General features: G+C 49.6%; 1 protein-coding gene across 1 annotated transcript in view; it reads right to left on the bottom strand.

Annotated features, from left to right (window-relative positions):
- The window catches only part of htr6 (5-hydroxytryptamine (serotonin) receptor 6), a 1,179,750-nt gene extending 1,175,870 nt beyond the window's left edge, over positions 1-3,880 (bottom strand). The window contains exon 1 of the mRNA XM_056300073.1: positions 2,939-3,880. Within this exon, the coding sequence (XP_056156048.1) occupies positions 2,939-3,880 (942 nt within the window). The remainder of the gene's footprint in view (positions 1-2,938) is intronic.
- Between the last annotated feature and the right edge of the window lie 13,058 nt (positions 3,881-16,938).

Here is a 16,938-nt window from a genome sequence, read left to right on the forward strand (position 1 = left end):
TCCAGACACGACTTACATGTCCACACACGACTTACATGTCCAGACACGACTTACATATCCAGACATGACTTACTTGTCCAGACACGACTTACATGTCCACACACGACTTAAATGTTCAGTCATGACATACATGTCGACACATGGCTTACATATACACACAAGACTTACATGTCCACACATGACTCACATGTCCACACATGACTTACATGTCCACACATGACTTACATGTCCACACATGTTTTTCATGTCCAGATATGATATACATGTCCACATATGACTTACATGTCCACATATGATTTTCATGTCCAGACTTGACATACATGTCCGTACACAACATACATGTCCATACACGACTTACATGTCCTCATATGACTTACATGTCCACACATGAATTTCATGTCCAGACACAACTTACATGTCCAGACACGACTTACATGTCCAGACATGACATACATTTGCACACACAACTTACATGTCCATGCATGACTTACACATGTCCACAATGTCCACACATGACCTACATGTCCACACATGACGTACATGTCCGGACACGACATACATGTACATACTCGACTTATATGTCCACACATGACTTACATGTCCAGACACGACTTACATGTACAGACATAACGTACATGTCCACACATGAGTTACATGTCCACACATGAATTTCATGTCCTTACATGACATACATGTCCGCACATGAATTAAATTTCCAGACATGACATACATGTCCACACACGACTTACATGTCTAGACATAACATACATGTCCACACACGATTTACATGTCCAGACATGACTTACATGTCCACAATGTCCACACATGACTGACATGTCCATACTGGACTTACATGTCCAGACATGACATACATGTCCACACATGACTTACATGTACACACACAACTTACTTGTCCACACATGACTTACATGTCCACACATGACTCACATGTCCACACGTGACTTACATGTCCAGTCACGACTTACATGTCCACATATGACTTATATGCAGAAAAGTACCAATGCTAACCCTACATGCATGGATAACAGATGAGAAGGATGAGAAGGAGAGGAACAGAGTGATACTGGGGGCTACTTTTCCTGTCTACAGTACAGTCCAGTACTGTGCTGTACAGTCAAGTACAATACAGTACTCAGCATCTGCAGCATAAAAACACTGTAAGCTGGTTGCAGTCGCCTGCAAGTCAAGTCAGTAAGCCTACAGACCATTTGAGATTATTCATATTGAACTAGAAAATTGTTTGTTCAAACACAAGTTGTTGGTACATTTACCTTCCCTCCTATTTCAGAGGGCGTGTTGTTGTCTTGACTACTTATGAAAGGCTGACTGATGTGAGAGGCTTTCACTTTGATTAAATCCAAATGTGGCCTCTTTTCTGGTCAGCAATAATGTGAAATTAAATTACTTTTGTCGAATATCTTTCATATGAGAATGAATCTGTATCTAGTACTAAATATGCCAGTCCTTACAACACAACGTTTTAATGAGCATATATATAAATATATATATATATATATATATATATATATATATATACACTACCGTTCAAAAGTTTGGGATCACCCAAACAATTTTGTGTTTTCCATGAAAAGTCACACTTATTCACCACCATATGTTGTGAAATGAATAGAAAATAGAGTCAAGACATTGACAAGGTTAGAAATAATGATTTGTATTTGAAATAAGATTTTTTTTACATCAAACTTTGCTTTCGTCAAAGAATCCTCCATTTGCAGCAATTACAGCATTGCAGACCTTTGGCATTCTAGCTGTTAATTTGTTGAGGTAATCTGGAGAAATTGCACCCCACGCTTCCAGAAGCAGCTCCCACAAGTTGGATTGGTTGGATGGGCACTTCTTTGAGCAGATTGAGTTTCTGGAGCATCACATTTGTGGGGTCAATTAAACGCTCAAAATGGCCAGAAAAAGAGAACTTTCCTCTGAAACTCGACAGTCTATTCTTGTTCTTAGAAATGAAGGCTATTCCATGCGAGAAATTGCTAAGAAATTGAAGATTTCCTACACCGGTGTGTACTACTCCCTTCAGAGGACAGCACAAACAGTCTAACAGGTACTATTTAATGAAGATGCCAGTTGGGGACCTGTGAGGCGTCTGTTTCTCAAACTAGAGACTCTAATGTACTTATCTTCTTGCTCAGTTGTGCAACGCGGCCTCCCACTTCTTTTTCTACTCTGGTTAGAGCCTGTTTGTGCTGTCCTCTGAAGGGAGTAGTACACACCGGTGTAGGAAATCTTCAATGTCTTAGCAATTTCTCGCATGGAATAGCCTTCATTTCTAAGAACAAGAATAGACTGTCGAGTTTCAGATGAAAGTTCTCTTTTTCTGGCCATTTTGAGCGTTTAATTGACCCCACAAATGTGATGCTCCAGAAACTCAATCTGCTCAAAGAAGTGCCCATCCAACCAATCCAACTTGTGGGAGCTGCTTCTGGAAGCGTGGGGTGCAATTTCTCCAGATTACCTCAACAAATTAACAGCTAGAATGCCAAAGGTCTGCAATGCTGTAATTGCTGCAAATGGAGGATTCTTTGACGAAAGCAAAGTTTGATGTAAAAAAAATCTTATTTCAAATACAAATCATTATTTCTAACCTTGTCAATGTCTTGACTCTATTTTCTATTCATTTCACAACATATGGTGGTGAATAAGTGTGACTTTTCATGGAAAACACAAAATTGTTTGGGTGATCCCAAACTTTTGAACGGTAGTGTATATATATATATATATATATATATATGACATAAGAAAACATACCTCTCCTGAGTAGGTGAGCTGATCAGTAATGCAAGATTAATTCATATATGAATTAATCTTGCATTACTGATCAGCTCACCTACTCCATGTAGCTTCAAATATATACAGTTATGTATTAAAGTTGTCTCTGTTCTCGCCTTACCGGTACATTGTGCAATACACGATGCTCCTGTTGACTGTAGTCATCTCCATCCTGGTGAAAATGTCTTGCTGCTGCCCCAGGTGAAGGGGGGTGGGAAGGTTCCCCAAGGGAGGAATGTGGATATGGAGGGTGGCTGAGTGCTGCCACCCTCCTGGCCTGTCGCCGGGCTGCCAGGAGGATTTTACAGTAGGTGAAGCAGATGGCACTGGATGGTAGGAAGAAGGTTAAGACTGATGCTACCAGGGCAAAGGGCAGTGTGACCTGCAGGCGGCACTGCAAAGAAAGGCCACCAGATGCCATCTGAAAGTAAGCAGGAGGGTACTGTTCTTCAGAATAGGAACTGATGTTGGTACTGCCCAGTTTCTCCATCCGAGAGTGACCGATTCCATAGCCTAAACTATGCCATTTCATCTTGATGGGCAGGAAGGAAGCAAATGCAGCTAGACCCCAAGCAGCCCCCACCAGGATAAGGGCCCTTGGTGGTGTCATCCTCTGCTTATAGCGGAGCGGTGAGATGATAAAGAGGTAACGGTCTAGGCTGATCACACAGAGGTTGAGGATAGAGGCACTGCAGCACATGACGTCAAAGCAAAGCCAAACTGGGCAGAAGCCTGGCCACAGCACCCAGGCTCCACACAGCACATTGAGCATGGCAGGGGGCATGACCACCAACGCTACCATCAGATCAGACAAGAACAGTGATACCAGAAAGCAGTTGGAGGTGCAACGTAAAGAGCGATGAGCAAATACCAAAGCAATAAGCAGCATATTGCCACAGGCTGTCAGAAGGATGATAATGGTTAGCACAAATGCCAACAACCATAGACCACTGACGCCCCAGGGACTTGTTGTGGAAGAGCTACTGTTAAAGCTTCCTAATGGACCAACACCATCAAGACCTGCCCTTGCTAAACCTGACCCAGACAAAGAGGATTCCTCCATGTTGGTGGCTGGCATTAACAATAAGCAAGCCACTTCCTAAAGTCCGTCTTCAGTTGAACCTCTGCTCTGTTTCAGGTTCAAAGGAACCGCCAGATGGTTTAAGAAAGCAATCGCGAAAGCTAATTCTCCCAGCTAACACGACCCAAGTTCTGACTTCAGGGAGAATAGAAGATTAAGAGACCATCCACCTCCCCACCACCATGACGGGGCTGTTCTCCATGGGTCAGAAGTGTCATTTTTCTGGAACGTGAAACCCTTCTGATGCCCTGCAGTTGCTTCTACCAGTGCCTTGTCTTCACTCTCTCCATCCTGCCACGCACATCCCTCATCACACTTAGACGCAGCAATGAGCCATTTGGTGGCTGACAGTTTTAGAGCTGCATGTCACGATGATCGTCACTGGGGGAGGGCAAATGGAGAGGTGTGCTTGAACTCGTGGTGTATAAGAGCAGCACCGGTTAAAGAGGCACTAGTGAAGATATGAAGAACAGAGACCAATTCACGGAAATGTGCCTCGTCTCATAGAAATGTCATACTAAATCAGCAAATCATCTTCTTTTGGAGTCCTCTTAAAATCAGCAGAATACCGCAGATGTGTTGAATATTGGATAGGGAGGCTTAAATACTGCTGCCCAGCTCTCCCTTGCTGGGAGGGCTTTGTTCACAAGTGCTCTAGAGGTGCTATGGCTGCAGTGCCGCTGTGCTTCCATCCCTGCTCTTGTTAATCCCTGTGTCGGCCACTCCAGCGTGCCTTTGAGCCACAGCACACAGCTTCTGAGAGGAGTTCAAACACAGAGCCGTTAATGAATGCCAATGCACGACCTCAGCCAAGAGATGCTAATTCTACACCACAGGGTGTAATTGTTTTAGGAACAGATAGTGGCGTTTTTACCTGTTCGGTGCATTGTTCCCACAGCGCTTTGGTGATGTTCTATGAAGACTTGACCTGATGGTTCCTTACTGTTGCCTATTAGGAGTGTGGCATGTTTTCTGATTATACACATGAACAATATAGTATTTGGCTGTGATGGCTCTGTTATGTTAGTGTTTTATCCAGATGGCAGTTCTTACCAAGTCATTACACACACAAATGTGTGTCCATGTCACAGCGCCATTTGTTATGAGAGCATACCGAGTCAGGCAGGAGCTCTGCCACGTCATACAGCACTCACACTGAGGCACGTTCAGACCTCTGGTGCTTCAGCTATGACCAACAGCAAAATGCAAAGTTAAGGTTTCTTCATGATGAATAATGAGCCAATGGAGTGCATTCATTTACCATTCACAAGAAATTAATCAAGTGGAAACTTTTAAGAAAGAGGGTTTTGAATCATAGCACCAAAAAAAAAGAGTGAACATGAAAGTTGACAAAACATCTGGGATCTCAATAATTAAATGAGATGAAATTCCAAGGCTTTGCGGTAAAATATTAATTAGTCAACCTCCAACGAAGCAGTTTCATGCAAAACACCTGCGCACTGGAAAAGTATGACAAGTAGTAGATGGCCTCTTTTGTCCTCATTTTATGAAACAAACAGCCAGTGTGCTGTCCAGGCATACAGTATGAGACATTCAGCAAGGAGGAGGTGTCCAAAACAGAGACGTACTGTGCCTAACTGGCTGCAGAACAGTGCAAATGCAGATGGTGAACATGGACGTCCCGTTCGGTCCCTCACAGGTAAACAGTGATTACTGCTGCTGAGGAGATCACCAAGAAGCTGCATCAACTGATACAGGGCAGCAGCAGCTCTCATCTAACACACACACACACACACACACACACACACACACACACACACACACACACACACACACACACACACACACACACACACACACACACATATATATATATATATCAACGCGGATACAGGGAAAAGGATTTGAAGACATTGCGGTGAAGACTGCAGTGTGTTAGCGGCGCCACGACGCCGGGCAGCGCGCGACGGGAAGATTCTTTATGAATACAACATTAGCGGCTGGAGAGCACGACACGCACCAAACAGGCCTGTACAAGACAGGGACTTGAAAGAAATGCAACACAATACATGGGGGTCATCTACCTGAACAACAAGGTTGATCATAGTTTCAGGTCCAAAGCTACACAACACAACGGAACGACAACTACAATTACACCACACCAAATACTAATCACATAAACACATAAAACACTTACAAACATTTAATAACAACTGACAATCTGAACGCAGTGCCTGATGGGTAAAAGAGGAGGGCACAATTCTGACAGGGTCGCCTCTTCGCTACATTACCCCCTCCAGTGTGTCGCCTGTCCTCAGCCGACAACAAAGCCCCTATAGCGAAGCCGTCTCCGCCGCCGCGGGGGGACGGGTCCCTGTTCCCCACTGTCCGTCCGGTTGGTAGGGCCTGTGGGTGTAGGAGGGACCCTCCCGGGTGGGCTAAACTGATCTGCAGGTTCCTCAGCCAAGGGGTGGTAAGGCGCCAAACGGTCCCGGTGCAGAACTACCACCCGCCCCCTGATACAGTTTCACCCGGTACACAACATCCGAAAGCTGCTCCAACACCTCACAGGGCCCCACCCACTGGCTGGCAAGCTTGTGGAGACTCCTCTCTTCCGAGTTGGGTTGAAGACCCACACCTTTGCTACTGGGGTGAAGGAGCGGCCCTGACAACGAGTGTCATACGCCCGCTTTTGTTTCGCACCTGCCTGTCCCTGATGCTGCCGAGCAAACTCGTGTGCCTCGGCCAGACGTTGTTGGAGGTCCCGCAGGTACTCGAAACCGGGTATCTTGGGGAGGTCAGTGCCCGGGGGCGTGCCAAAGGCTAAGTCCACAGGGGTCCGCAGTTCTCTCCCGAACATGAGCGCGGCCGGTGTACACCCAGTACTTTCTTATACTGCTGACCGGTACGCCCACAGGACCAGGGGTAGGTGACAGTCCCAGTCTCGCTGGTGCCGTGAGGTGACAATAGCGAGTTGTGTTGTGAGCGTTCGATTGAACCTCTCCACCAGTCCGTCGCTCTGGGGGTGGAGGGGCGTTGTCCTGGTCTTCTTCACCCCCATGCGTTGACACACCTCAGCGAACACCTGTGCCTCGAAGTTCCGCCCCTGATCACTGTGTATTTCTTCGGGCGCACCGAACCGACAGAACATCTCACACACCAGCAGCTCGGCTGTAGTGGCAGAGTTCTGGTCTGGGACCGCATGCGCCTCAGGCCATTTGGTAAAGTAGTCAATGACCACAAGGACGTAGCGGTTTCCGTTGTCTGTGGTGGGAAATGGGCCAGGGAGGTCCACACCTGATATTGTTGTAGAGGGGCATGGGAGCGTCTGGTTGGTCCTTTCTTGGCGGTGCAGGCATCACAACAGTGCACAAAAAGTTCAGTGTCATGCCTGCATCCGGCCCAGTAGAACCGTTGGCGCAGTTTGTTCAGCGTCTTGGCCACCCCCATAGTAACCTGCCCCCACCGAGCCGTGGGCCGCCCGTAGCACTCGTTGGCGCCAGTCCTTGGGCACCAGTAACTGCCACACACTTCTTTCCCAGCCCGGCGCTTGCCAGACCCGGTACAACAGTCCATCACGCCGGGCCAAGGTGGCCCACTGGGAAAAGTAGGCCTTGGTCTCCACCGACATGGCAGAGACAGCTTGCCAGTGGGGGCGTGCCTTGGCGTCGACCCACTATCCTGCGTTGTTTGCCACTCCTGCTTGTCCATTGCCATCAGCCACGCCTCCTCTGGCTCAACCTGCCGCGTGGTGGACACTTGGAGGATTACTCTGGCTCGCTCCTCTTGGCGCTCACAATGTCTGCAGTCCTTGCAGGGATAAAGGGAGAGGGCAGCTGCATTGCTGTGCATGCGCCCAGTTCGGTGCTGGGTCTCGAAGTCGTATCTCTGCAGCTCCTCAATCCACCCAGCCGCCTGGCCTTCGGGCTCCTTAAAGCTGAGCAGCCAGATCAGTCCGCAGGAGAAAGGCCTGGCCATAGAGATAGGGGCGAAAATGATTGAACGCCGCGACCACCGCCAGGAGCTCGCGTCGTGTAACGCAGTAATTGCGTTCAGGGCGGCTCAAGACACGACTGTAGTAGGCCACCACTCTCTCTCCCCCAGCAACTTCCTGAGACAGGACGGCCCCCAGCCCCACATTACTGGCGTCTGTGTCCACGATGAAGCGGCACTTAGGATCAGGAAGGACCAGGATGGGTGCAGTGATCAAGGCAGTGCGGAGCCGGGCAAAGGCGGCTGCACAGTTGTCGTCCCAGTGGAACTCCCGTCCCTTCTCGGTGAGACAGTGTAGGGGACTGGCATTGGAGTCAAAGTTGCGGACAAAACGTCGGTAGTAGGAGACGAGCCCCGTGAAGCTGCGCACCTCGCTGACGTTTCGCGGAACTGGCCATTTCTCGACCGCCTCCACCTTAGTAGGATCAGAGGCCACGCCCTCTGTCCCCACCACATGGCCCAAAAACTTGTTCTCCCGTCGAAGGAGGTTGCATTTCTTGGGGTGCAGGCGCAGGCCCGCCCCCCGAATGGCTTGTAAGACCTGAAGGAGGTTCTCTAGGGCCAGCTCGAAGTCAGCGGCATGAACCAGAAGGTCGTCAAGGTAAACCACGCACCGGTTGCGGGGAATGTGAGCCAGCACCCTCTCCATTAGTCTCTCGAATGTGGCGGGGGCATTGCAGAGACCAAAGGGCATCACACGAGACTGCCAGAGTCCCTGACCGATGGTGAAGGCCGTCTTGGGTCTGGCTTCTGGTGCAAGCTCCACCTGCCAGTAACCGCTCCAAAGGTCAAGTGAGCTGAACCACTGTGACCCTGCGATGTGGTCTAGAGCGTCGTCAATGCGGGGCAAGGGGTAGGAGTCCTTATGAGTTGCATTGTTCAGCTGACGAAAGTCCACACAGAACCTCCAGGTGTCATCCTTCTTATTGACCAGGATGCCAGGGGCGGCCCAAGGGCTATTGCATGGCTCTATCAGCCCGGCCGCAGCCATCTCTAGAATCATCCGCTCTGCAGCTTCATGCTTGGCAAGCGCTAACTGGTAGGGTCGCAGACTAATGGGCGGGGTTGTGCCAGTGTCGATTGTGTGCTGCACCAGGTTGGTCTGAGTGCACTCCTCCTCGCGTGCAGCAAAAATCTCAGTGAACTGTTGGAGCAGGTCTTTCAGCTGTTGGTTTTGCTGAGGGTCCAGCCCTTCACTGCTCCGCTGATACAGATCCTGGATGGAGGCAACATTGTCCGGTGAGGGTGTCTGAGGAATGGTAGCCTCAATGAAGGTCGTCGTCATTGTTGGTGGGCCGAGCAGTGTCGTCATCCCCTCGGGTGGCAGTGGGGGTGACAGTGGGGGTGGGGGCGGCGGCGGCATGGTGACAGGTGGAGTTGGCTGGATGTGGATACATCCCACCTTCCTCTCTGGACGGCGCCGGAGGGCCAGGGTCTCTGTGCCAAGGTGAATGGCATTACTCGACACATCGAGTAATGCTAAGTCCAGCAAGTCCTGCCCGATGATGCAAGGGTCTTGTATTTCAGCCAACCAAAACTAGTAGATGGCTGCGGCTTTCCCTGCCTGCACCTGCAGTGCTCTGTTCCCCAGCATGCCGGTTAGTTCCCCGGTCACAGTTCTGATTTTACAGGTGGTGGGCCTCCACTCTGTCTCTGGCAGCACCCCTGGACGCATAATGGAGATGGTGAGCCCTGTGTCCACAAGGGCCCAGCAGCAGTGTCCACCAATGGAACAACAAAGATAAGAGACCGTGTGCGTGGCCCACTCTGCCGATTTGGGAAGAGTTGTCAATGGGGGATATGGTCGGTTGGCGTCGGCCTGGTTGTTTTCGGCGTGGTGACGGACGAGCCTGGCAGACGACCCCTCTTTCGACGTCTCCCTCATCTGCGTGGACCTCAGCCTGACGCACTCGGGGTTCACTGCATAGGTTCCCAGGGTCTCGCCCTCTTGGCGGCGCCGGCGGGCCAGTCGGTCTAGCATGCTGTCAGTAGAGACCCGTTGGCCAAAGCGTCGTTCTAAGGCAGCGGCCAGTGTCTCGTAATCCTGCTGTTCTGATGGCGTAAGATCGAGCAATACCTGCGCGTTCCCTTCGAGCGCCAGGGCAACATGAGCAGCAGTGTCTTGGATGCTCCACTGGTTGTGCCTTGCTGCCAGTTTTACTTGAGCTAGGTATGGCTCCAGGGCCGTGATGCCAGCATACCGTGGGAGCTTGAAGATCACTGGTGGTGGCAGCATCGCATTAGCAGGGGTTGTCGTGACGTTGGTCAGTGAAGTGGGGACGGTGACGTAATGGCGGGGGCCGGCGGTGGCCAGCGGGCATGTGGTCGGGGATGAAATCAGAGTGGGTCGAGCCGCTGAACCGGCTGGCCGTGCCGGGCCCTGCAGGACGGGGAGCGCTGGCTCCGTCGGCCCTTCCTCCGCCGGACATCTTCTTCCGAACGTCTATGTTCGTCCCTCGGGAAAGTTCTGTTTCAAGACGCCCAATGAAGTCTTCAATCTCACGGCGCTCCACGTCGAACTTGCTTCTTGACGTTGCCATTTCCTGTTGGTGGGTATTGGCTGCGATCCCACTTCTGACACCAGCGTAGCGAATGTAGAAGTAGTGACGAAGGTAAACTTTCAGTCTTCTCTATTAAACTCACGCAGAGACAGGATCTGCAGTAGAGTTGCGACGCAGTACATGGACGTCATCTACCTGAACAACAATGTTGATCAGGGTTTCAGTACCAAACCTACATAACACAACAGAACGACAACTACAATTACACCACACCAAATACTAATCACATAAACGCATAAAACCACATAAAACACTTACAAAACATTTAATAACAACACAATCTGAACGCAGTGCCTGATGGGTAAAACAGGAGGGCACAATTCTAACGGGGTAGCCTCTTCACTACAATACACACACGCACACACACACACACACACACACACACACACACACACACACACACATATATGTGTGTGTGTGTGTGTGTGTGTGTGTGTATATCTATCTATATATATATATATCTATATATATATATATATATATATATATATAGATATATATATATATATATATATATATATATATAGATATATATATATATATATATATATATATATATATATATATCAATCCAGATGCAGGAAAAAAAAGATGTTAATGCATAGCAGTACAGGCCTGTTTCATGAGGGAACATTTAAACTATAACAACCAATGGCGTAGGTACTTATGACGCACAGCAACCAATGGAGGGGGTAGAAAACATTACAACCAATGGGGTAAGGGACTGGGGCTTGTTTTGAAAAGCATTTAGGGGCCAGGGCGCTGCTGAACCGGCCTACATTTAAAATATAACAAGGTCATTTATGTAAATCATATAGTGGGGTGAGGTTGGGGCACAGCTGGAAGGACAGGCAGTTACAATATAAAAAAGGGAAAAAACCCTCTAATAAAAGTCACATGTGTATCATCTGATGGGGGGGGGGGTAATAAAGGCGTTTTACTTATAGTTACAAAGGAGACATGTTTTCCGGTGTCTACAGCTGGTGGCCAATTGGTTTCTATTATTCAAGGTGGACATGTCAGGTCTGCAAATAATAAAACACTTCTCTGCCAAGCGCAGGTCACATCTTTGACCCCTAACTGAATATGCACTGCTCTTTGCAAGGGTTTTCCATGAGACAGAGTAACTGATACTCTCGTCTACCAATGACCACATGTGGCGGCTTAAGGCCGCTGCACGTCTTGCGTGTTCAGGTCTGAAGCTGCTCATATGGGCGTTAAACCTCATTTTAAAAGGTCCTCTGTCAGTCCCACGGGAGTGTCCACACTGCAGCTGTCTTCGCTGGTCACCAGTGGCTGGTGGGGGGATGACGCCCTCTGTCCTAACAGGAACACCTCGACTCATTACCAGAATTGTGCCAAATCCCGTTCCTGAGCCAGACGACACCGGCCACGTGTGGCCTGCAAATACAACAGTTACAACAGTCTCCTCCCATCCGCACGGTTCTCCTCCCATCCACACGGTTCTCCTTCTATCCGCACGGTTCTCCTCCCATCCGCACGGTTCTCTGTTTCAGTAGGCTATCTTATAAAGAATGACACACACACGAGTTGCTCAGTGCAGCCAAGTATAATCAAACGTGTTGTAACATGTTCCTGAGCGCGGGTCATGTGTATCTAAGGTAAACTAGTGGATAGTCGATGGCATCGATCTATCTAGACCCGTAACATCCTCCTTTTCCAAGTATAAACACATACACATGAAGTTAGTGCAAAATAAAATTACTTTCATATACGAACAACCAATAACAGTGCAACAGCAGTAAATCTCTTCATATCCCATACCAGTGTAATAACCACAGTAGCGTATGATAACATTTCTCCTCTTTTTCCCCTCTCTCCCACATAGCAACTGTAAGGTAGTAATGTAAATCCGCCACAGGGTGGCACTGTTACGCTGTATGTTCCCCTGGGAATGCCGCAAATGGCGATGTTTGTCCCTCCCACAACACCCATCCACCACCCCGCACATGCACCCACGTCCGTATGAGCCCCCAATGAATGCTGCCGCCAGAGCCGCGGCAAACACAACCCTTCCACCAGCTGCATATGGTGGGTTCATGCAAACTCATCAGGTAAAAAATGTCCAAATCTTCACTGGCAATCCAGACAGCAAAATACTTGTAGAAGACTGGGTTCGTGATATGCAGTACCTTCTGGAGGCAATCGAGCTCCCCACACACCTCCGCTTTTCGACTGTTGTGCGACACCTGAGCGGTGAGGCCAGGAAGCTAGTCCTGAACCTACCCCCCCACGACCAGACTCCAGAGAAGGCGTATGAGGAGCTCAGGGCTGAATACAGCGACACACAAGGCTCACTTGATCCACTAGCCGACTTCTATGAGCGCAGCCAGAGGTCCGGAGAGTCTGCCTGCTCTTATGCTATTGCTCTGGAGGCAACACTGAGAGCGGTAGAGGAAAGTCAGAGAGGGGGCAGGCAATTTCCTGATCGTGATAGTAAACTCACTCGACAGTTTCTAAGAGGGCTTATGGATGAGATGGTGTATGCAAGGATCGCACCAATGAAGCCCAGGCTTTGGAGTTTCCGGGAGCTGCAAGCAGAGCTTAGAAACCTTGCAAAAGAGACTCAGAAGTTCCAGTCACAACACAAGACAAAGAAAGCGCTCACCCAGGTGCAGGTCACATCAGAATGTGATACCAATATGAGGTCAGAGAGGTCAAAACACACTTCAGAGTGGACAGAGCTTAAAGATATGGTCAAGAAATTAGCTCTTAGCCAAGAAGAACAGGTGACCAAGTTGGCTCACCTTGAGTTGAGAATTGCTGCACCTACCCCTGCACCAGCCCCTGCACCCCCACTAAGGCCCCAACCATCTCCCAGAACAGTTACTCAGGGCTCCAGTGTTGTTTGCTACCGGTGTGGGAAGCAAGGGTATATAGCCCGAGTATGTCGAGCGGTGCTCCCAGATCCCAGTCTGCCCTGGACTCACCGACCCCAGCCTGCGACCTCCGCAGAGAGCACCACGCCCCACTCAACGCAGCATTTAAACGCCTAGAGCCTGTGGTAACTGGGGCAACCATGGGCAAGCAGCAAGACCCCCCACTGCAGGTGAGCGATACTGATGATGGAGTAGAGGACATTCCTATTGTGGGTCCCAGGAATGAGGGTGAGGTGGAAGTCAATGGATTAAAGTGCAGGGCTCTTATCGATTCCGGCTCTCAGGTAACCAGTATTACTCACGGATACTGGTGCAACCACCCTGACCTCCATGGACAGAAACTACGGCCCTCTAAAATACCCATAGCAGGTGCAGCAGGTCAGGATGTGCCTTACTCTGGTGTCCTGCGTATTAAGTTGAAAGTGCTGGGGAAAGAGTTCCAGAGAGTGCCGGCTTTTGTTGTCCCTGACTCCGAGTATCGCTCCTCCGTCCCACTGCTTGTTGGAACTAATGTCGTCCGTGCCGCCAGGAGGCACCTCCAAGCAACCTATGGGGAGCAATATCTTCAGCGGGTGAAGGAAAGCCATCCAGAGTGGTACACAGCTTTACTGGAAACTGGCGACACTGAATATACAGGAGCAGACGACATGGTGGGCCCTGCTGTGTACACTGGCCGTAAAATACGCATCCCGGGAGGGAAAGAGATGGACTTAATGTGCAAAATCAAAACTGGCCCACAAAGAAAGACATACACAGCGCTAATTGAAGGCCACGCCTCCATTCGGCTTCCTCAGGACCTTATGGTCGCCAAAGTTCTTGCAGATGTGAAGAAAGGCTGTGCTCCTGTCAGAGTGATGAACCTGTCCCAACAAACTGTCACAATCAAACCACACACACAGCTGGCCAGCGCCTTCCTGGTGGACAGTGTTGTGGATTTTTCAGCCACGGAACAGGGTTGTCATCAAAATGAGGAGAACAAAGAGACATACCGGTGTCTGCACCAAGTTGTGAGCTGTGGTGGGGTGGACATAAGTGAGGCAGCAGTGGAGAATGAGCGCCAGCGCGCCCTCCTAAAAGAGCTTGTGGAGAGGAATATGGGGGTGTTCTCACAGCACTCAATGGACTACGGCCACACAAAAACAGTGCAGCACGAAATCCCCCTGGTCGACTCAAAGCCCTTTCGACTCCCATACCGCAAGATTCCCCCTTCACAGTGGCAGGATGTGAGGAAGTTGCTGACAGAAATGGAAACAGCAGGGGTTATCAGGCCTAGTAAGAGTCCATATGCTTCGCCAGTAGTGATTGTTACCAAGAAAGACGGATCACTAAGATTATGCATCGATTACCGAAGGCTTAACGCCTGCAGCACAAGAGATGCATTTCCACTGCCCAGAATAGAGGAGGCCCTGGAGGCTCTGGGTCAAGCAAAGTATTTCTCAACACTTGATCTCACATCTGGATACTGGCAGGTAGAGGTGGCAGAGCAGGACAAACACAAAACAGCATTCAGTACTCCCATGGGGCTGTTTGAAGCCAACAGAATGCCTTTCGGCCTTCAAAACGCTCCGTCCACCTTCCAGAGACTCATGACCTGCTGCTTTGGCGATCTGAACTTCACCCATCTCCTGATCTACCTTGATGATCTGATCATATTCTCTAAAACCTTTGATGAGCATCTGGAGAGGCTGCAGCTGGTGTTCGATCGACTGAAGGAGCATGGCTTGAAGTTGAAGCCTTCCAAATGTCAGCTTGTGAGAAAGGAGGTGCACTACTTGGGTCACCTGGTGTCTGCGGAGGGCATCAGGACAGACCCAGAGAAGATCAGCAGAGTCAAGGACTGGGCGAGGCCCACGAATCGTAAAGAGGTGCTTCAGTTCCTGGGATTCACCGGATATTACAGGCGGTTTGTGTGCAGTTACTCTACCTTGGCCGCGCCCCTGTACCGCCTTACCGCTGGTGACCCTAGAAAGAAACGGAGAGGGGGGAAGAAGAGGTTAGTGCCTGACCCGCCCTTTGTCTGGACTGATGAGTGTGAGGAGGCTTTTCAGTCACTGAGAGAAAGATTGACAACTGCTCCAGTGTTAGGCTATCCAGACTACAGCCTACCCTTTCTGCTCCAGACTGACGCCTCGGGGGAGGGGCTTGGTGCTGTATTAGCCCAAGTTCAGGACGGAGTCGAGAGAGTCATAGCTTATGGCAGCAGAGGCTTGAGCCCAGCAGAGACGAGGTATCCTGCACACAAACTAGAGTTCCTCGCTCTGAAATGGGCAGTGACCGACAAGTTCTATGACCATCTATATGGGCGCAAGTTCTCAGTCCAGACAGACAATAACCCCCTCAAGTATGTCATGTCATCTGCAAAATTGGATGCTACAGGTCAGCGGTGGGTGTCTCGGCTGTCAGCATTTGATTTTGATGTGCAGTATCGAAGGGGACAGAATAATGCAAACGCTGATGCCCTCTCCCGGCTGTCTAACCAGGAGGTCACCCAAGTCCTGCAAACCTGCCCTCAGCTTGTATCAGCCAAAGTACAAAGGTGTGTAGAGGAACAATCTCCCCAACAACTGGAAAGCTCCGCTTCAGAGGGACCTGAGCATCAAGAACCTCTGTCACACACGCTCGGTGAATCCTATCAAGATGTGGGGATGGACTCTCTACCTGCATTGACAAAACAGGAGATTCGTGCAGGGCAAAAAGAGGATGCTGTAATCGGTCCCGTTTTGCACTTTAAAAGTGTGAACCAAAAACCGAGCCGCAGCGAGAGGATTGGTGGTGGCAGGCAGGTTTGCCTTCTCTTAAAAGAGTGGCGGAGGTTATTAGTAAGGGATGGAATAATGTATCGTCAGGTCCAAGACTGTCAAAGGGGAGTAGTAGAGCAGCCGGTACTACCAGAGAGATTTCACACATCCGTCAAGACTGCACTTCATGATGACTCAGAGCATTTAGGGTTTGAGAGAACGCTGCAGATGATAAGGGAGAGATTTTACTGGCCTAAGATGTTCCAGGAAATCAAGGCTTGGTGTGAGCAGTGTGAAAGGTGCTGCCTCAGAAAGACTCCGACTGCAGGCCTCAGGGCTCCCCTGGTCAGTATTCACAGCAGCGCTCCTATGGAACTTGTGTGTGTAGACTTTCTGACTCTGGAGAAATCAAAGGGAGACAGATGGGAGTCACGCCCATACATTGTGGTGAAGAAACAACCCAGTATACCTGTGTATGTGGTCCGAACAGAGGATGGTGAAAAAGAGAGAGTGGTTCACCGCAACCTTCTTACACAGTGTATGTTTCTTCCGGTGGAGCGGGCTGGTGCAGCAACAAGTGCAGGAGTTGAGTCTGACATGGGGGACTGGGAGGTGGATGGCATGGAGGTAATGGGGGAGGAAGCCGAAAAAGTGAGTCAAGGGGGGGAAGAGGACTTAAATGTCAGTGACACCAACGCACTTGATGGCCCCAGCCTGAGGAGGAACCCACAGAGAACTCGACGTCCCCCAAGAAACTGTCTTACGAGTCACAGGTGGTGAGATCAAAAGAGAAACAGCAGAAGATAGAGAGGGGCTGGACATTGTGGCAGAGGGCCATAGCAGAGAGAGTAGCAAGGCACGTATAATCCACGAAAGAAAAAAAAAAC

This window comes from Lampris incognitus, chromosome 2 (assembly GCF_029633865.1).
Source record: "Lampris incognitus isolate fLamInc1 chromosome 2, fLamInc1.hap2, whole genome shotgun sequence".
Classification (NCBI taxonomy): domain Eukaryota; kingdom Metazoa; phylum Chordata; class Actinopteri; order Lampriformes; family Lampridae; genus Lampris; species Lampris incognitus.